The 21,546-nt window shown below is 29.5% G+C and overlaps 4 protein-coding genes across 5 annotated transcripts in view; 1 reads left to right on the forward strand and 3 right to left on the reverse strand.

Annotated features, from left to right (window-relative positions):
* Positions 1 to 3,904, reverse strand: part of LOC124422302 (mucin-5AC-like) — a 244,176-nt gene extending 240,272 nt beyond the window's left edge. The window contains exon 1 of the mRNA XM_046958577.1: positions 3,065 to 3,904. The gene's annotated coding sequence lies outside the window, so the exon portion shown is untranslated. The remainder of the gene's footprint in view (positions 1 to 3,064) is intronic.
* A 5,771-nt stretch (positions 3,905 to 9,675) lies between these two features.
* Positions 9,676 to 10,798, reverse strand: LOC124422121 (piggyBac transposable element-derived protein 4-like). The gene is made up of 4 exons (XM_046958149.1): positions 10,719 to 10,798; positions 10,358 to 10,635; positions 10,089 to 10,247; positions 9,676 to 10,019 (listed from the first exon to the last, which is right to left on the reverse strand). The coding sequence occupies exons 1-4, from the start codon at positions 10,796 to 10,798 to the stop codon at positions 9,676 to 9,678; spliced, it is 861 nt and encodes a 286-aa protein (XP_046814105.1).
* Positions 10,799 to 16,517: 5,719 nt separating this feature from the next.
* LOC124433060 (la-related protein 7) lies at positions 16,518 to 19,309 on the forward strand. 2 transcript variants are annotated; one of them, XM_046982601.1, is made up of 6 exons: positions 16,518 to 16,673; positions 16,849 to 17,103; positions 17,209 to 17,555; positions 17,624 to 18,637; positions 18,776 to 18,920; positions 19,005 to 19,309. In XM_046982601.1, exons 2-6 carry the CDS (start codon positions 16,854 to 16,856, stop codon positions 19,154 to 19,156), a joined length of 1,908 nt encoding a protein of 635 aa, XP_046838557.1. In that variant the 5' UTR covers positions 16,518 to 16,673; positions 16,849 to 16,853; the 3' UTR covers positions 19,157 to 19,309. The 2 variants fall into 2 exon arrangements, with proteins under 2 accessions (XP_046838557.1, XP_046838555.1); XM_046982599.1 differs by having other exon boundaries at positions 16,521 to 16,726.
* A 52-nt stretch (positions 19,310 to 19,361) lies between these two features.
* Positions 19,362 to 21,535, reverse strand: LOC124433062 (H/ACA ribonucleoprotein complex subunit 1). Its single transcript, XM_046982603.1, has 4 exons — positions 20,389 to 21,535; positions 20,052 to 20,191; positions 19,735 to 19,975; positions 19,362 to 19,667 (listed from the first exon to the last, which is right to left on the reverse strand). Exons 2-4 carry the CDS (start codon positions 20,177 to 20,179, stop codon positions 19,413 to 19,415), a joined length of 624 nt encoding a protein of 207 aa, XP_046838559.1. The 5' UTR covers positions 20,180 to 20,191; positions 20,389 to 21,535; the 3' UTR covers positions 19,362 to 19,412.
* Between the last annotated feature and the right edge of the window lie 11 nt (positions 21,536 to 21,546).

Consider the following 21,546-nt stretch of genomic DNA (forward strand, 5'->3'; position numbering starts at 1 on the left):
TCCTCTACTCCCCCTGCCACCCTTGGCCCTTCGTATCAAAGTTTCTCTACTCATCTCACTCTCTTCCCTCACAAGCACGATGCGCTGTTCCGAAAAGACGCGCGCGCGCTCACGCTACCATCGGATATCGGTCCTTCTTGCGGCAGTTCTCACCATCCCGAGAACTTCGTCTCGCTTTCAGGATTTTACTTCGTCGAAACTTCTAAAGCTATCTCCGCCTTGGTCGTCTGTAAGCGTCGTTGTCGGTAGAAGTCGACTCGTTTCAGTCTCCCCTAACTTTTCGACTACTCTTTCCCCTCTCCCTCTCACTCCACTTCTTTCTTTCCGTTCTTATTTCTCGTGTTCTTTCTCTTTGTCTTTGTTCAATCCCTCCCCTTTTACTCTTTATTATTCTTTCCTGTTACTTCCGAGAGCATAACGATTAAAACGTTCATCCTATCTATCCTCTCAAACATTCGATATACCTCCACCTCTTTCGTACTTTTTATCTCTCTCTCTCTCTCTCTTTCTCTTTCTCTCTCTCTCTCTCTCTCTCTCTCTCTCTTTCTCTTTCTCTCTCTTCCCACAAATGCAACTTGCCTTTGCTTGCATCGACTTAATTGACCTTTGGCCTAGTTAAATCCAAGAGGTGACCGCTCTAGTAGTATGGTCGAAATCAACATAGTACACGATACTCGCGCGTCAGAATTATCGTCGGTACAGAAACGACTTGTTACTAATCTCATTACTTACATCAACAAAAAATCCAACTATTAATTTATCTCTGTATCTTGATATCGATCTTAAGTACTTATGTACAACGTTTCTCGCGAAACAAATTTTCTTGTAGAAAGTTTTGATTAATTGAAAAAATGTACGTGAATAAGACTCTTAGTAGTTATTAAAAGAATAGCATGTACTTTCTCAAATCCCTTAAGTTTGCGAGAAAGTTGGCCGCCTATTCATTTCCGGTCGGAAAGTCTTTGTACCTCCTCCATCGGCTTACCGAGAAAAGTTTCGCATGCCGTCCAAAGTTTCTCTCGCAATTACTCGAGCATCTAAACCCGACGAATGGTAATAAGACTTTCGTGTTATACGAAGCGATTCGAGTAACTTCATTGCAAAGACTTATCCGCAAATCTGTCGATGATAAGGGCTTAATACTTCTTCTTTTAAATTTTATTCCATATCGTTCGATTAGTTAGAGATCTCCCTTTAATGATATTACAAAATTTATGTATTTATCTCATATGGATTGCACTTGCTTATGCGAATCAGTTCGAAATTTGAATCGATGAAACCATATGACGTTGATGATTATTGAATTATATTTTACGAGAAAAGATCTCTAAAGCGATTGAAATCATATAACGTATATGTATAATCAGACACGTATAACAAATTCCAAATTAATTCCTATTGATGATACGAACGTAATCAGTATTATTTTATAAGTATTACTTTTTTTTAAAGCCGATCGATCCAATCGTTTTCGTAAAGTAGAGATGAAATCGTCGAATAAAGAAGGTAAAACAATAGGGGAGAAAGCATAAACACGTCGAAAACTAACGGATTCAATGAGGAAGGACGACAGCAGAGTCAGCTTTCGCGGGTTGTACCGGAACCTGCGGAAGCAAAAGCAGCCGGCGCGTAACGCCGGTAAAGCGGTAACAATGCCGATGCTAGAAACTATCGCCGACTGCCCACCGACGTCACATTTCGGACGATTTATCGGTTCAAACGTCTCCTATTTTCCTCTCCCTCTCTATCGCTTCCTCGTTCTCTTTACTTTTGGTCAATTTATACCATACGTTCGTAAAATTACTTTAATCGTTCCGATTCTCCAAATCGCAAATTCTCTTCTACTTTGTTTTCATTCTAAAAACATTTTAAACACGAAATATGCATATGAACGAGAAAACGATAAGAACTATACGTAATTGTACGATCATACCATATCTGAGAAAAAGTATACTTTTAAATATCCCTATACGTAAGAAGTAAATAGATTAAAAACATTTCGTACAATTAATTATCAGTCAGATTGAAATAATTGAATCGGTGTCATTTTAAATTGGGTTTTCTCGTACCATTCTTCTTAGATGTTTACCACGGAACTCAATCGTTCGACCTATCTCCAGTTTCTGTTTATAGTATAGTAGACGTGTGGTTTATAGTAGACGGTAAAGCATTAACTGTATGTTCCTTATGTATGTATATGTAGAGAACGATCTTATAGAATGTTTACTTGAAATCGTAAAAGATAATTGAACCCCAATGAAATAAAATGGTTTCAGTCATTCGAAAAATGAAAACCACTTACCAAAAAAACTCTACCTTCAAAATGATTTTTTATTACTCTATTTCCTGGCTACCGCAATATGTAAATTATTCAATGACGCAGAAAGTGTTCTTTCATACAACCAACACTGAGAACCATAATAAATTGCGATATCTTAAGCACAAAACCTTCGTGTTGTTAGCTCCATCATAATATGTAATACGAAAAAGTGTAGTTTTAACGCAATCACATAACCATCGTCTGAAACGTAACACAAAAGAAATAATCGTTCATTATTTTCTATCGATTACATTTGTATCGATTTCATAATACACTTATTACACAGATTATATGTATTACATATTTTGTTTTGATATAATTGATTTATTTAAAAGAACGATCAATGGAAAATGAAACGCAAGGAACACAAATACGCGCACTATCATCACTGATTATAAAAACTCGTTATAACGTAAATAGCTGTTTCTTTAAAAAGCGAAAAAGTTCGTTTCGCTCGTGTTCGGCACGTTTCAACATAATTTTCTTGTGATATATTATTACTCGATCGATTGATTTCACGTTTACACAAGATTCGATATTAACATACGAAAGTTGCTAATTTTCCGTACGCTGATAAATCGTAAATCCGAACGAAACGAAGGAACGTTTCTATTGCGCGAAGTTGACAAGCGCATTCGAAAAGTGGAAGGGATGGCGCGAAGTATACGGAGCTTGCACCACGTGTCCGTAACGATATTCACGAAGTAACGAACGTCATGCCACGTTGGTGTTACAGTTACCTACCGTATTGACCGCCTATAGCACAGAACTATCAAAGATTCACGAGGCGTACGTGTTGCGGGCACGACTGGAGGACAACGTTATACATATTGCGCACATGCATATTATCGTTTCTTTAACACTTTATTTAGAAGAATTAGTTATAGTTGAACAACTTTATTCTTGAACTTTATTCTTGAATGGGAGAAAAAAAATGGACTTGTAGTCCATTTTTAGTCCATTATCTTATTAGACATCGTTTTGGAGTACACAGAACCCGACTAAAGGAATACTATTATAAGCATGCCAACTGGAAATCATCTCTAAAATTATTCTTGCAGTATGTAAAGGCATATAAGAAAACCTACAGTCACTTAATCTTACAAATTGTCAGAAAACTTTTTTTAGAATAATTTATTAGATCATCTATACAAATACAGTCCTTATAGTAAAAAAATTTTAATGTATATATAATAAATATATAATGTATGTAATACATAATGTATAAATACAGCCCTTATAGTAAAAAAATATAAATGATATCTAATAGATATGTAATAGATATGTAAATGTATATATAATTAAATACTATATGTAATAGTATTTAATTTTGTTACTATTGCATTCATTTAAAAATTTTATGAACTTAAGATTCTAGTAAGTAATGTTGTAGTAACATTTTCATGTGTAATTCTATGTTATATCATTAATAAGGATAAACTGTTCTTGCCATTGAATGCAAAGAAAGCTAATCTTATGCCTCATAATATCCAGAAAATCAACGTTATATAAAATTAAATTTATAGTTAAGATATAGATAATAATTGAAATTTCAAATCATAAGTATTTGTAATAAAAAAATTAGAATAACACATGTCTTATTATTAACATTTAAAAAATGTTGTCTCTACTTACAGATTTTGTCTACTTTTTTTTGATATATTGCTATATTCTTTTCTATATATTATTGTAATTTTAGATGGCTTTAAAAATTATGATTGCTAATTTATTTAGACAATTAATCGCAAAAATTGTTTAAAGCAAGATTAATATTTTGTTTCAAATAGACATCATACTACATTCAATTTAAACTATAGTTTATTTTTGAAATATTTCGTAAATGTTTTGTTCCGAAGATGAAGTAATTTTTAAATGAAGAACAAATTAGATATTATTTTGGAATTTTATATATATAATTATTTTAACTTATATTTTTTATGTATAATAAATTATATACAATAAATTCCGCGAACAGTCAATAAACGAGATGGTGATAGGTAATAATTACTAAAATATGCAATTTTTTAATAATTTAGTTGCGGTATTCACAATTAGATGACAGCACTTGTACTGTCTGAAAGCTTTCTTACTTCGAAGAACTCCATTCCTATTATATTTTCTTATTTTAACCACATTATTACATACTATTGATTACTAATTCTTCATTCACACAGTAATTGGTTCCTAAAAAATACGTGTAAAAGAAAATTATACAAAAAAGAATATAATTCATATGGAAAAATAAAAGAATAGTTCCATATAAAAATCATTGAATAAAATTCTATTCAAAATTTTATTTGACAAAATTATTGATACAATCAAAATGTGTGTCGTGTGAACTTACAATTAAACTGTTCTCATAATACGGCTTTTTGATCGTTTAGTAATTTTTCCTAATTGGCGTCAATTTGCCGCAATGTACCCACGATTTAGTTTTTCGACCATACGTTCATCATTCTCTCACAGCTTTCTTATTTACTTTTTCTTTGCTTGTACAATTGCTTGTACTGTTAATGATACAGTATTGACTGATCAGGATCAATGCTGTATATGTCTTCCGTACGAAAATATACGTAAATAAAATTATAAAATCAATTTATTTCTAAAATTCTAAATAAAAACTCTAATTGCATTGATTTCATCATGATTTTATTAATATAATTATCTGTTTCACGAAATTGAGATACCCGAAAATGGAAACTTATACTTAAACAAAAATTTAATAACTACTTATAACTAATTTCTTATCTTTAAATTAATTATCTTATAAGTAAATAAAATCATTAATAACTACTTACAACTAAATAATTACTAATAACGATTAATAATTAAATGTTTTTTATTTTTAAAACCTTTTTTATTTAATACCTTTTTTATTTAATACCTATTTAAGACTGTTTATCGCTCCTGGTTTTCTAATGGTTTACGCCAACAATAAGCACATAGCTTTTCCGACCATTTGAAAAAACTTTTTTTTCTTCGAAAAAAATCATGTCAAATTATAGTGTCTTTTCAAAAATAATTTATATATAAAAATAAAGCTTTTTCAAAGATTCGAAGAAATCATGTCCTCGCTTAAGGAGGAAAATCACATTTTTCAGTGTAAAAAATCAATTTTTATTTTTTACATAAATTGTTAGTATAACTATTGGAGTTTCAAAGTTTCAAAAAAAATTCGAATTTGTTCCGATGCTATGAGTGCAAAAAGGAATGTCCGTCAAATCAACGCTCGAATACGCAGTAGGTAGAATGGAGCGATCACACAGGTAGTCCTTTATTTATTTACCTGGCTCAATACCACTGTACTACGGGATATTAGGAGAGGAGGAACATCTCAATAGATGTTTTTCTTTATAAAGGCTTATATAGAGAGAACTAGAAGTGTCGACATTATTTCGACTGTATTGCAGTAGAGCATTGATTTAGCTTTGGCTTTCCACACATGTGTTAAAAATTACAAGAGGAAAATGTCTTCCTATTCAAAAAGTGAACCAGTGATCGATACGTAAGAAATCATTCCATGGAAATCGATATACCAACAAAGAAAGTGTCGACAAAAATGAAAGTACTAGTGCAAAAAAAACTTGATGGTACTACCAGTAAAATTATGACTGTGAATCCCTTGTTTCAATCCGATCGTTTCAATGAAGTTTGAGTACAACCAAAAGTTTTAATTCAACAGTTTGGCGCTTGGTTCCAAAACATTTGCATTCTGGGCTGAAAATAATCATTTTTAGTTGTTGGCTTATTCGACGAAGGAAATGCAGCACTTCTAATGATCATGAATAAATTGAAAATTGTAGTTTACCCGAGGAACTTCAATTACGCATTACATGGATGCACATCATGGATGACCAGCACATGAACCGACAAAATAAACGCAGTTCTTTGAAGACTAAGAAAGGTCGGAAAGCAAGAAAAGAGGAGATGCAAACTTTAAATGATGTTTATGAAGAAGAAGATTTATTATATGGTGCTAGAATAGCCGATTAACCGGTAAACAATTTATATAATTGATTACTGTTTCTAATTTCTAATTTTCAATAATTTTATTTTCAAACGCGTTTTTCTCGAAACGACATTTTTTCGGCTTGCGTATAATCTAGCTCAAAAAGTTATTGACCAATCGTTATAAAAAAAAAGTGAGATGTTTTTTTATTTAATTATCAAGAATATGAACTAGATGATCATTTCTAGATAATATCAAAGTGTGTTTTTTATTGCAAAACAATTGGAAAAAAATGGTGAAAATTGAAACATTTTTTTCAAATAACTTTAAAATATTCAATTTTCAACATTTTCAATTGCAATTTAGTTTATATTCTTAGAAAGTATGTTAGTAATGTAGGAAATAAACCATTTTGCTTTCAAATCGAAATTATGATCTTCACAATGTATGCAAATAACCAACTTCGGCAACAAACTGCGATGGACGGCAGATTATAAGTTGGACATTTCCGTCGGAAACGACTTAAAAAAAATTCGAGATATAGTTTCAGAATGTAAATAAAATTATGCCAAAATTTCAACAAATTCTAATTATTTTATCCGCCTTGAAAAAATTCATAAAGAAAACTTAAAAATCAACCTCCTAATGTAATTTTCTGCCTTAAATCTTCATCTTTAAAATAAGATCTTGTTTATCAAAATCATTCACGAATTATGCCTGGATTCGCTATTCGCGTAAATGTTTTCGACATTTTTCGTAATAAAAAAGTTTTGTATAGTGATGCCAATTGAATTCTGCGGTAAAAGAGAAGAATCTTTTACCCCTGCTACTGATTTTCATATAAACGCATGAGTAGTGTTTGTTTTATTTCCATAAAGGAAACAATTGTTTCCTTGTTTATGTACATAAACCGATGCTCAGATTTTCTGATTCATTCTAGATCTAAGGAAACACATTTCACTATGCTCATAATAAATAACTCATTCAAGGATTTTAATCGGCTTTCAACAGATGATTCTATGGGAAAAATAAGCAAATATGTGTTCAATCGTTCATGCTAATAGCTTTCAAGAATAATATGTAATTTTGGAACGATTTTATAATTATTTAAACTATGTATAATGTAGACGGAGTACAATAAACCGATATTTAAACAATATTATATTCATATAGATCATAATACGACTTAAATATAAGATAATTTCAATTTAATATTTCAAAACGATTAAATTTTAGTCGCTAAGTACATTTAATATCAACCAAAAACAAACGTTTGACTGACTTTAATATTTATCGATCCAGTTCTAGTTCAACAAATGAATATCGAGCTCTCTTTTTCCAAGCATCTCAGATTAAACAATTAATACTTTCGGTTACTTTACACAGAGTATAATAAATTAATATTTAAATAGTAGTACATTTGTTTTATCATTATATAGCTTGTAACACGCGTTAAATAAAAGATAATATCCATTTAATATTTAAATTTTGATCTCCGGTTATTTGCGCCATTTAATATCAGTAAAATCGCACGTTTAATTGACTTTAACATTTATCGATCCAATTCTCTTTTCCATTTCAACGAGCAAACATCGAAGTTCTCTTTCCAAATATCTAAGATTAAATAATTAATACTTTCAATTATTTTATAATTATTTAAACGATGTATAATGTACACAGAATACAAAAAAGTAATATTTAAATAATAATACATTCACTTAAATATTAAATAGCTCCTAATACGTATTAAATATAAAATAATTTAAATTTAATATTTCAATACAGTTAAATTTTTATTTCCGAGTCATTAACTACATTTAATATAACAATGCGTGTTCAATTGACTTTGATGTTTATTGAAACAGTTTTGTTTCGCATTCGGATAAGTGAACATCTAAATTCACTTTTTCTATGCGAGTAGGCTTAGACAATTTATAATTTCATTTATTTTACATCCTTAAGAGCCGATTAGGTTCTTCAAGTTCGATTAAGGTTCTTCATCATCTTGGATTAGAATGCTCATTATGCAATAACATCGAAGACTGATCAGGCCCTAGGACTAAAATAATCAAGTTTAAGCTGAAAATTTTCAGGAATTAATATACTATTTAATATACGTTTCTTTCCATATGCTTTATCGATCTTTCAGCAAAAAGATATCTCTCGATCAAAAAGTAGTTATCATTTTCTATGCAAAGAGCTGCGATTTTTTCTTTTCAGAGTTGCTTTAGGGTTTTATTTGATTGTTAATTTCCTTGCACATTTTAGAATCAAGAAAGGTTCTAATTCTTTGCCATTAAACATTGTTATCGAATGATCTGCAGCAGTGTTTAGGGCACGAAAAAAGAAGAAAATATGCCACAGAAGCTCCCACTGTGACTCAAGAGCCAAATTATAGGCTGTTGAGTGATTTTCGAAGGTTCACCAAAACCTTTCGAGAATGGCTCTTAATTATATTTTAATTTTACCACGTTGCCACCCAAAATACTCTTACAGTGATGAATATAAAGGTAGATTTAAGAAACTGAGATTTAACATTCTATCTCTGATACCATTTTATCACTGAATAAGATTATTTTATATTTTATACATTTTTATTATTAAAGTCGAGAAGAGAAAATTTTCACTTCTTTCCTTTCTACAGTTCAATTAAATTCATAATTTTATTCTTATAAAATCAAGTTCTATATTAAAATCACAGCTACAAAATGTATATGATATGGCAATTGTCCACTGAAAAAAGGTGATACGAAGCTAAAACAAGCATATTGGCATATGTGTCAAATTCTCCCTTTGTCACGTGTTACAGGAAATAAATATTTATTTAGATTAGAATCGAGAATTTTTCATTTTCGTTTCCTCTTTTAAACCTTAACGAACGAGCGCATTTTTCTAGAACAATGACCAGTAGATTTTTAAGAAATTAAGTGCTTTATTTCCAGAGCGAGAAAAAGTGCGCTGGTGTTCTAAAGTCATCTCTTAATTGTTCTATCAATATTTTTCTAAATTTCAAATGCGAGACTGGTTCCAAATTCATCCGTTGTCTTTCTTATCGGTATATTATGTATGAATTGACGTAGCAAATTTCTAATCCCCAAAAAAACATCTTTCTCCACCATTTTAAAAATTTTCTTAGAAAACAATATGACGCTACATAATGGCCTGCACGGTCAACTCCTTCCATAGATTTATTGTAATTTGTTGCAATATCTGGCTTGTCAGTCGATACTGTTTCACCATCATGCATTTTTATATTTATTTAGGTATTTTTTGCTGTATCCCGAGTACTCAGCAAGGTGATAACCTTCTTGTCTTTTCATGCTAACATTAATGTCTTACGTTTTCTCAGAGCAATTCTATTTTTTATAGTAAATTTCGGTTTTTTAATTCCTTGAGGTAATCCTTTTCAATTTGGTTTTATCATGCCCGTAAGATGACATTTCAGTTTTAGTAATTCGGTAGCTAAAGATAAACTTGTGAAATAGCGGTCTGTAAACATATGATATCCTTCAACTGATAAAATTTTTTCTAACAATTTTTGATACAAATATAATACTATTCTGGTAGTTATTGGAAGTTCCGGATTTGGAAGATTTTCCGTTGTTATCGAACCGTAGTACGGCAAAATAAAATAAACATATCCAGATTTTGAATCGATTAAAACATAAATTCTTATACCCCATTTAGTTGATTTGATGGGATTATATGTAATAAAACCAATTTTGCCCTTAAACTGAACTACTGTTTCATCTACCGAAATACATTATTCTGTTATAAAGTGCTGTGAAAACTTAGAATCTATGTATTCCAAAAAATGACTAGCTCTTTGAATTCGCGTCTTCAAAGATGGATGCCCGGGCGGGATTTTCTTCAAGTGCAACATCCAGAATATTTGATTAAAACGATCTCTTGTGAATGTATCTGAATAAAATGGAACTCTGCTAATATTGTTTGTTGTCCAATATTCAAATTTATTTTCTAAAGGTATTGTGCCCATATTGAAAATTACAGAAAGAAAAGTCCAAAATTCTTTCTTTTCTACATTTTTCCAATTATTCCAATGATCGGTTAGTCAATCTTTTTCTCACTTATTTTGCTATTTACATAATTATTAGTTTCTTTTATTATATTTACTAATTCCTCTGTAAAGTACAACTTGAATGAATCAATAGACTCAACAATATTAGGAGAAATTTGTGGCCCTGTTACTTTTGGAGATACTGTAAATTTTATTTGCTGAAAAATATCATCTCGTTTAGTAATATTTTCCCATTCTCTTGAGTCGTCACTATCACTGTTTATATTTTCGTTTTGGCTGAGTTCATCATCAATATCACTATCCGTAATAGGCACAACAGTAAAGTCACTATCCGTAAGTCACTATCAGAACTATCGTAATTATCACTTTCATCTTCATCTACTGAATTTCTCCAATTTTCTTTTTCAAACATATAAAATTCATCTTCGCTACTAGAAAATTTCAGGTTCCTACTGATACTTGATTCTTCAATACTCCTTTTCTTTGCCATATAAGGCTTAAATTCTAGATAGAAAAAATAGCACGTAAGACTCCGTCTCTTCTTCTAACAGATAGGGCTCGTTCGAAAATGACGATAACGAACTTTATTGAAGGTATATTAAGGCCTAACCTAATAGATTTCCTAAAATATCACGTCATGCCGCCTGTATGGCAGCATTCGATTTTTTTAGAATATTTATAATATCGCGAGTATAGCGGCATTCGTTCGTTAAGGGTTAATGTTAAATTAAATTAAATTAAAAATTATCTTTTTCAAATTTATCTTTCATAAATAATATATATATATATATTTTTTTCTCTTTTATTTCTTTTCTTTTCTATAAAATCAAGTTATATTAGAGTCATTAAATTAGGGATTTTTAAAATCACAAAACGAAGAAAATGGCAATTGTAATTTGTATTGAGTAAGAATACACTTGAAAATAAAATAAACATATATAATTTGTTCGTGTTTTCTGAATTTCGGACATAACAACTTAAACTTAATCATACTCAAAAATATCCATGAACAGCCAACGCGTACTTCTACCTTATGCGAATAAAAGTCTTTCTATACTTTATGTAAAAAGATTCTTTAAATACTCGCGTAAAAATCTAAATCCCTCGATGATGAAATGATTCCTCGATGATGAAACGGTCCCGCAATGATGAATAGATCCCTCGATGATCTAACTTGGAGAAGAAGAGAAGAGAAGAAATCCGGAAAATGATTGAACTAAAAACAAAAGTGAACACTTCGAAGATCGCTTTACCTGAGCAAAATCAAAGTACCAAAATCAAGCTCGATTTTTCCTTACTGAAAAAAAAGACACGGACAAAAGCCCATACTAAAGGTTCCCTCCTCTCAAGAGCCTTTCCCACTTGAGAGATTATATTAAAGTTGTTAAAAAAAATGTCTTTTGTTATTACAATATATAATCAATGTGTCATAAGAAAATTATAAGTTTATAAAATAAAGATAATATAAATTGAATTAGGAATTAAAATTTAAAATTAAAATTGAGTTTTAAGAAAAAAAAAACAGCTAGATATCGGAATTGTTTAAACTACATATTATATTCTAACGATAGCAATATAACTGTACATATATATATTCATTATTAATTATATAACGAAGTGTAATAAAAAATTCAATTTAAACAATTCTTAATTGGTCCGTAATATCATCAAATATCTAAAAGTTGATTAACAGAATCCCCTCATACAAAGATTAATTACATTCTACAGAATATAGATAATATTTATTGTATTTAATCACACTCAGAAAAAAATTAAACAAAAATTTAATTGAAACAATTCTTAATTGGTCGATAGTATCTTCAGATATCTAAAAATTGATTAAAAGAATGCTTTGATATAAAAATGAGATTACATTCTATAATATATTATAATTAATTGCACCTGAATAACAATCAAATAACAATTTAATTAAAACAATTTTTAAGTGATCCATAATACCTGAATGTATATAAAAGTTTAGACAATAAAATGGTTTTCAATAAAAACCTTTTACATGCGATCGAATGTTATATCGATTATTTCAATCTCACCACGTAAAAGTACTTATAAAGAAATCCACAATCTAACGAGGATTCTATTTGTATAGAATTATTCTTTTAAAATCAAAGCAAAATTCAATCGCGTTCAATAGCTTTTGAAGGAAAGTCAAAAAAATTGATAATATACAGCAAAATCTATTTATTTAATCAAAAAGTAGAAAAGAAGTATTCTATTCATTATAAAATTCAGTATGAACAATTCTTATTTAGTTCTTGGTAGGCGAAAAAAAGTGAAAGTTGATTACTTAATTGATAAGAAGAATACAATACAAATTTTTTTGCATCCTATCGAATATTATATTACTTCTATCACATCATCTGGAAATAGTCGTGGAAAAATCCACGATCTAAAGATAACTCTACTGCAATATTATTTTTCTTTTATAATCAAATAAAATCTCAATCACATTCAATATCTTTTAGAAAAAAACCATGAAAAATCGATAGTACTATAAAATCTAGTTATATAATTGAAAAATAGGAAAAAACCGTTTTACATTTCATCTGATCGAAAAAAAGAAAAGAAAAAATCAAAATCATCTCTATCATGAAGTTTTACGGTCTTCCATATAAATATTTAAGTCAGTGTGTATTCAAAACGGTCGATTAAATCAATAGAACCGTAAGATTTATTTCTTATATATAATACATTACTTCGTAACTCGTCTATATTATGAATAAATCTATATTCTATGTAAATGTAATTTTTAAATATCCGTAACATTAATATACTTCATAACTCATATTAAATTATTTTTATCAAAAATGAAAAATTCTTAATCCTTGAGACTGTTTACTACCTCAGGTTTTTTAATGGATTACGTCATCAATGCAAACAGGCGTAATTCTTGACCGATTTTAATAAACATGGTCTTATTTTAAAGACGAAGATTTAATCTACGGCACTGTTCTGCTGAAGTTTAGAAAAAGTTTTATTTTCTTTGAAAAAATCGTATTAAAAAATGGTATTTTTTCGAGAATAGTTTATGCACAAATAAAAAGCTTTTCTGAAACTCCGCCAGAATAGCGCCATAGATTAAACCTTTGTTTTTAAAATGAGACCTTGTTCATCACATTGGTCGAGAATTACGTCTATTTTCAGGGATGACGTAATGCTGTTTTCGATATTTTTCGCGAAGAAAAAATTTACTACTGTGGCGCTCCTCGAAATTTTGAGCAAAAGAGATGAAACTCGTCCCCCACTATTGATTTTTATATACACGCTTGAATGGTGTATATTTTATGTCCGTGATGTAGCGATTGCTTGCTTGGTTGTGTGCGTAAATAGCTGATACTCAGATTTTTTCAACATTTCCAAACGCAAAGATATAGATTTCACGATGCTCACACGAAAAAGCTACGAAAACTCACTCCATCATTTTAATGAGCTTTGGCAAGATGATTCTATGATAAAGATAAATACGTATCTAATCATTTATATTAAGGGATCTGAGTTTCTAAAATATTATTAAATTTTTAAAAAATTTGTTATTTCTTTTAGTTGAGATAGAGATTCTATAAATAATGTGTAGCATATTGGCAAGCATCTAGATTCGTAATTCAGGAATCTTAGGTTATATGCAAAATAATGATTCCGGCGTTTTTTTTTTGTTCGAAATAAACGAAAATAATGAATTAATTTATTCTTTTTTCCTTATTTGAATAATGTGTTACTATTCAATCTTGTACTTTTATTTCCTCCATGATGGCTAACGTGATAGGATACAGCAGCAGTATAATTTTGTTCGATGATAAATAATATATATATATTATTAATACATATTATTAATAATACATATATTATTTGTAATAAAGATCAAAACACGAGTTCATTTCCACGTTATCTACGAGATATTTCTCCCAGTGCTATTTTGTTATGGTTTCCTCTATAGTTCACTTGACATTATTACTATTACTACTACTATTACTATAATAATGATATGTAATATAATAATATAGTAATAAAAACAGTAATAAGAAGAAACAGAAGAATATACTTATATTGTATACATCGTTGCACATATGATAACAAAATTTATGTTAACAAAAGAAGGAAAAATGTATCATTTTACGTGGTAGCTTGATGCGCGAACTTTCAACAAATCGTGTCCTTCATAATTTCGACACATAACCGCATCGATAAATACGCCTAATATAAACGACATAATTATAAAGGAAAGTACGAAACTTTCTTTTCTTTTTGTTCGCTGTGATGTACCCATGCGTCTCTCCATTGTTCATGGTACTTTCTCTTAAGGATCATATAACACCATTGGAAACAGTTATCCTTGGGAACTTATCGACTATTAGCTAAACAAAACGCATAGATAAAAAACACATGGCCACCTTTGTCTGGGCTTAGGCATTCTTAGTAAAGTATCTGGATTTCGATAATGTGTTGATCCGGCCAATAAATAAACAGTAAAAGTAGAAGCCTAGACTCGATAAGTTAAGGGCTGTCTGCACCTAGCCTTGAAATATCCATTGACACCCTATAATCTTCAAAAGCACTAGAACAAAGGGGCACACATGAAATGTTTAAACATTCTAATGAACTAACCACAACCAATGGGCATTTATTCTTTCCCTTTCGATAGGTCAAACAACGCCCTTTACCAATCTCATTTAAGTTTACGTGGATAGTTTAAAATAGGCAAAAAGGCAGTCAAATTACATCTTTCAGACTCACAACATCTAAGGAGTCAAGTCACATCTTTCAGACTCACAACGTCTAAACTCTCAAGTCTCCTTCAGAAGCAACCAGTACAGCTAACTACACATCATACACGAGACACACAAACAATTGTAACTCATCCAATCAAATACACGTTAAGATTTACATATCACAATTACTTCTCCATTTCTCACGGGATCCTTTAAAGAAAGCACAAGAAAGCAAAGTTCTCCCATTAATTTGCGGGAATGCAGCGAGCGGTATTTTACTTGACAGCCTACAACGCTATCCTAGCCTAGTGCCGCCGCCCTTCATTCATCGCGACCAGTGGGTCTATAGTTCGGACAAGGACGAGACGGTGGACATTTTCTCCGTGCGAATCGACTGTCATCGCTGGTCCGATGCGAGAAGCGCGTTTTAAAAACGTTCTCGTCAACAATCAACATTTGATATCGTTTCTGTTTGTCTTACTAACCTATGATCGTTATGTATTTGTTTCCACATTGCTTGTTACAATCAGTCGAAGATTTTTTTTTACCATTATAAAATAAAATATATTAAAAAAGTGTCTTTACTATTATAATATAAAATATTTTAAATAATATCTAGATGTATATAAATAATATTTAAGTACATTATTATTATTATTATTATATTACATTATATTATTATAATATAATATTATTATATTATATTATATTATATTATATTATATTATATTAAATTATTATTATTAGTAGTAGTAATAGTAGTAGTAATAGTCGAAGTAGTATAGACTGGTGTAATTTTACAGGAGAAACGTAAAAAAAGCGCTAGGAATTCTACTTCATAGGTAATGTGGAAATGAATTCATGTTTTAATTTGTATTAAAATAATATAAGTATTTACTAATTATTTTTAAGAAAATATTCGACACATTCTTATTCTTTTGTCACAGATTTATATACTAATTCTTGTGTCAATTATATTTATTATTTTCTATGCATTTATCGTAAAACAAATGCGTACCGATATGTCGTATCTAGCATGAATTACTGCGAGATGTACGCTATCATCAAAGAAAAATATACATATGAGAGACTAAAAAGTGTGAATTCATAGTCTACTAAACTACTCACACGAAATCAATTGTTGGAAACATGTAGGAAGGAATAACCTTATACACCGCTTAATAACAAGCTTATACACCGATACGATAAACACACGGAGAGAACAGCGTTTCCCGCTTGTTTCGTAGTTCATATTTTGTCCATACCTGTCGCTGAAATCAAACGCTTTGAATAAACAGTAGTGAACAGCCTTAACTGGCTAAATTGAAACTCAGGCCAACAGCGTGCGTTACCGCTGTGCTGCTTTTTGATTGGCTTGCTAGATATCTTGTAGCACGACTGCCACGCTCTCTGTCGACGTGTGTCACACATTTAAGAGATGATGATGCCATCTTTTATATAGTTTTATAAAACAGTTATCGTGCAAGCGTATTACCATATAGCGCTTCGATCATGAGGAATTTGGAACAACTCACAGTTCTGTTTTGCTACTTCTATACCTTTCTTGTAGTGTTTTGTGAAGCAATTCAAACCAAGAGGAGTTAGTAAATTTAAACTATATAAAGTGTTAATTGATTGTCGGTGAGTGTTATTAAGATACTGAAACAACATAAAAGGCGAAAAAATAAAGAAAGGTATTTTGCTAACATCCAAGTATTTTAGATTAAGAAATTTGTAGATTTAGAAGAAAATATGTTTAATAATAATTGATAACATTTGAAATATTCCATTTTGATGTCTGATTAATTGTTTATAGTTAAAATGGTCATGGAAGAACAGCATTCTGATATGGAATTAGCAGCAGAAAAAATTCCAGTACCCCAAGTGCAAAAGCAAATAGAAATGCCATCTGTCGAAACAAACAATAGAATAAAAAGCATTTCACGCAGCAAACCAAGATTTAGGAAAAAGGCATTACATGCAGCCATACTTAAACAAATGGAATTTTATTTTTCTGATGCTAATTTAAGTAAAGATCGTTTTTTAGGAAATCTTATTAAAGAAGATTCATGTAAGAACCTACTTTATTTAATATCGTTAACCAAATTGTAAGATTTAAAAGCTCTTTGATTAAACATGACAGCTGATATTGTACATGACATATTACTTCTTATAGATGTTGACCTTAGTATCTTCACTAGATTTAACAAAATTCGAGAATTAACCACAGATATAAACAGAATAGCTAAAGCACTTCAAGCATCAACAATGTTATCAATTTCTGAAGATGGTTTAAAAGTTTGTCGTATAACTCCTATCAAACAAAAGGAAAATACAGAAGACTGTACAGTGTATGTTCAAAATTTACCACCAGGTGCAAATCATGATTGGTTAAGTTCAATTTTCTCTCAATATGGAAATGTTGCATATGTCTCCATACCTCATTATAAGATTAATAAAAAAATAAAAGGTTTTGCCTTTGTGGAATTTGATACACCAGAAGAAGCTAAAAAATGCATTAAGGTACGTAATATAAAATATATAATGTCAAAGTTCTAATATAAATATAATATAAATACTTCATTTTTTAGGCTTTTAGAAAAATGGATTGTCTTTTACCTTCACATACAAATCCTGATGAACTTCTAAGTATTACTACTTTTGATGATGTTGAAAAAGATGTCACAATGGAAGGTAAAATGATAAAAATGAAACAAAGTGAAACAAATTTGACCAATGATATAAATTCAAAAGTAAAAATTACAAATCCAGAAACGTTTGATATTGAAATGGAAAGTGAATTGGATGAGAATAAACAATATGCAATAAAAGAATCTATTAAAATAGAAGAAAATTGCAATGACTCGAAAAGTGTAATAAAAAGAAAGCACAGCTCTTCTTCTATAACTGATGCAGATACTGACGTTAAAGATAAGATGATTGTATCGGAACCAGAAACTAAAAAATCAAAAAAAAATAATAAACATGTAAATGAAATTACAAATAATCACTTGTGTGATATTGAACCTGAAAATGAATTTTCCAATGAAGATAATATTTTACAAGAATCAGAAAAAATGGATTTAAATGAAGGAAGCGAAGAAATGAATGAACTATCCAAAAGACCAAAGAAAAAGTTTAAAAAATTAAAATCTGAAAATGATATTAGCGTTAATGAAATTTCAAAAAATACTATTAAAAAAGAAAATATAATAATAGAAAATGTTGAAATGACTAATAATACCAATACTGAAGAAGCTGTAGTGGATGAAAAAAAAAAGAAACGAAAACGTAAAAGAAAAAGTAGAATTGATGATGATTCTATAAGTAATATAGGATTGCAAATAATGGCTAAAAAACATTGGAAATATTTAAGAAATAAATATTTAGAATTACAAAGAAGTAAAATGAAACAATTGAAGCAACATTTGAAGAAGACAAGAAATCAGTGGTATAACTATGATAGGACAAAATCAGATAAAGAAGATACTGAAGAAAAAGAGAAAATATCTGCTACAGACAAGACTCCAAGACTCTCTTTTATACCGGGAGTAATAGTAAAAATTGAATTGAATGAACCGTGCACAGATTCAAGAAGTTTAAAGGTTTGGATATTTGTTTACATGATTATGTTAATTGCATAACAGTTATTTTTCTATAGAAACATGTACATATACATAAATATATAAATAATTTAAAGCACTGTTAAACTGAATTAAATTATACAAAACACTATTTTTTAGGCGGAACTGAAAGGTAATAACAATATAAAATATATAGATGTGTCAGAAAGTGCTAATGAAGTATATGTTAGATGTGACACATCAGAATCAGCTCAATTTTTTATTCAAAAATCTAATAAAGAAAAAAATATGGTTATATTAAAAGGTGAGCTTATAATATTTTTTAAGTAACTCTAAACATGTATTATAAATTATTACAATGAAATAACATTATATTGAATCATTACAGATGAAGACGAACGTATATACTGGAACAAAATATTACAAGATAGAGAAGAAAAATTGAGTAAAAAAATCAGAGTCAAGCAAAGGGGAAGAAGTAAACTTCTTAAAAAAGCAGAGAAAGAATTAGGGAAACATATCAAATTTGATGAAGTTTAATAAATTTTTTTTCTTATATAGATTATTAACACGTGTACATACAAATGAAAATATTCCTTGTATTATAATATACATTAAATACTTTTCTCTGTACTGTATTCGTTAAACATTATAAAATCAAATGTGAATAATAATTATATTTAAAGTTTTAAATGCTCCTGTATGTTTGTTTTTACATTATTCAAATACATTTCTTATATCAAAATCAATGTTATACTGTCTTTATTTCAGCCTCTTTATCAAAATCTCTTACAATCTACCATTTTCCTCTACCACGTCCTCTATTAAAATCACGTCCAAATCCGCCACCACCACCACGTGATCCTCTAAATCCTCCTCTACCACCACCACCTCTACTAAACGAACCTCTTCCTCCCCCACCACCTCTACCACCACGTCCACGAGATCCTTTATTTATTCCACGTCCACTACCACCACCTTTTCTTTTTTCACCTGGAGGTTTTGGTAAAAACCTTTGCAAAGGTAATAATTTTGCTGGATCTATGAACAGCTGAAATATAACATATACCTTAATAAAAATAAATTATTAATTAGTATACATAACAAAAAAGTCTTACCGGAGTATCCTTCACAAAACTGGATGCTTTAATGTTTTCTGATAATCTTATTGATACATAATAATCTCTAATATTACCAAATATTTCATCTATTTTTCCTATTTGTTGTTTATTTTCTGTATATATAGGTGCATTAAAAAAGGGAACTTGTTCAATATCTACTTTAGCAACAAGATCATCTTGAACAGTCCATGTAAAATGACCTAGTGGAGTTACCATTTCAGGAGGACCTTGATCAAATCTATATATTTATATAGGTTAATAGAAGAAATAAAGAATCACACACGATTTATATATATAAATGTTTAAATTATTACCCTCTTGAACCTCTGTCTCCACCTCCCCCACGTCCGCCTCTACCTCCACGAAATCCTCCACCTCCTCTACCAAATCCTCCACCGCCTCTACCAAATCCTCCTCCACCACCACGACTACGAAACGACATATTTTTAGTTGTCTGTAATAGAAAAATTTGTTGAAATATGTTTTATTATTTTTCATCTTCTTTGAAACTAACAAGTATCATATACTATTACAATATATAATAATAATAAAATATAAAATGAAGCATCATATTCTTAATCTAAATTCTACATATAAAGAAACAATATTTGTTTATTTATTTCTCCTGACATAAAATCATGAAGTAAATACCTGTTATAAAATTAAATAATTTTTGTAGGATAGACCACGTGTTTGATCCTACTTAACCTGTATGAAAAACTGAATAAACTGTTATTAACTGTTACTAACTGTTGCTATATTATTTTGTACAATTATTCCTAGTAATTATTTATCGTATTATAAACGAACACGAATGTAAAATAATATATATTCAACTATTTTTAATTTTTCTTTAACACTGAATCAATTGATGCCATGATTATAGATGCATAATACGCGGTAAAGTTAAGGTTAAACTGGTTAAAATTTCATTGGAGTTTCTCAATCACGTGACTAAAATTGTCTAAAATTTCAGTAAAAATCAATTTTAATTGTTTGTTATATAGGATGATTTATGTAAAATGTTATAAATTTTTTTATTAGAAAGTATCGACAATTTACTAGTTTTTTTCTGATATTTTAAAATCTTTTTATGTATAATAAAAGGAAAACAGTCCACCAGATAACCAAGAGAACTATACTCCATGCTGCATTTTTTAAACGAAATGAAATAAATTAAAAAAATTTTTATATTTCTTTTACACATAAATAAAATTTATTTGAATAATTGTTCCATATTATGTATTGTTAAATGGTAAAGTTCAAATTTTATTCGATTTGATTTTCAAGCCTATTTACTAACATTCTCTTATCGATTTATTTTTCTTACTAGACTAAAAATAATGTAGCGTTGTTATAAAAGTAATTTTTAAGAAGTGTTTATCTATAAGTTTATATGATCGAAGAGTTTAATTTGAATTTTTTTATATCTATCATAATCCATCAGAAATTCGATATATCTATGATTGATGAAAATGTTAATATATTACTAGTATTTGATAAATGTCAAAAAAATTACTATCGTGTTATTCAAATATTTGCTGGACATATCAATGTACAAAAATCGTATATGATATTTTTACGATTAGAATAGCGACTCCAAAAAGTTGTAAGACAAAAACTATGACAAATGACGATGATAATGCTGCTGCGTTTGCTGAATTTTGAAATAGCAATAATATCAAGTTCATTGTATTTGTCTGAATCAACATATTTTCAAGAATTATCTTATATTAAAGATAATATATTTTTATCTATTTCATTAACTGTATATTATATTAAAAAATGTATCCAATAAATGCTACTTAT

Source organism: Vespa crabro, chromosome 2 (genome assembly GCF_910589235.1).
Source record: "Vespa crabro chromosome 2, iyVesCrab1.2, whole genome shotgun sequence".
Classification (NCBI taxonomy): domain Eukaryota; kingdom Metazoa; phylum Arthropoda; class Insecta; order Hymenoptera; family Vespidae; genus Vespa; species Vespa crabro.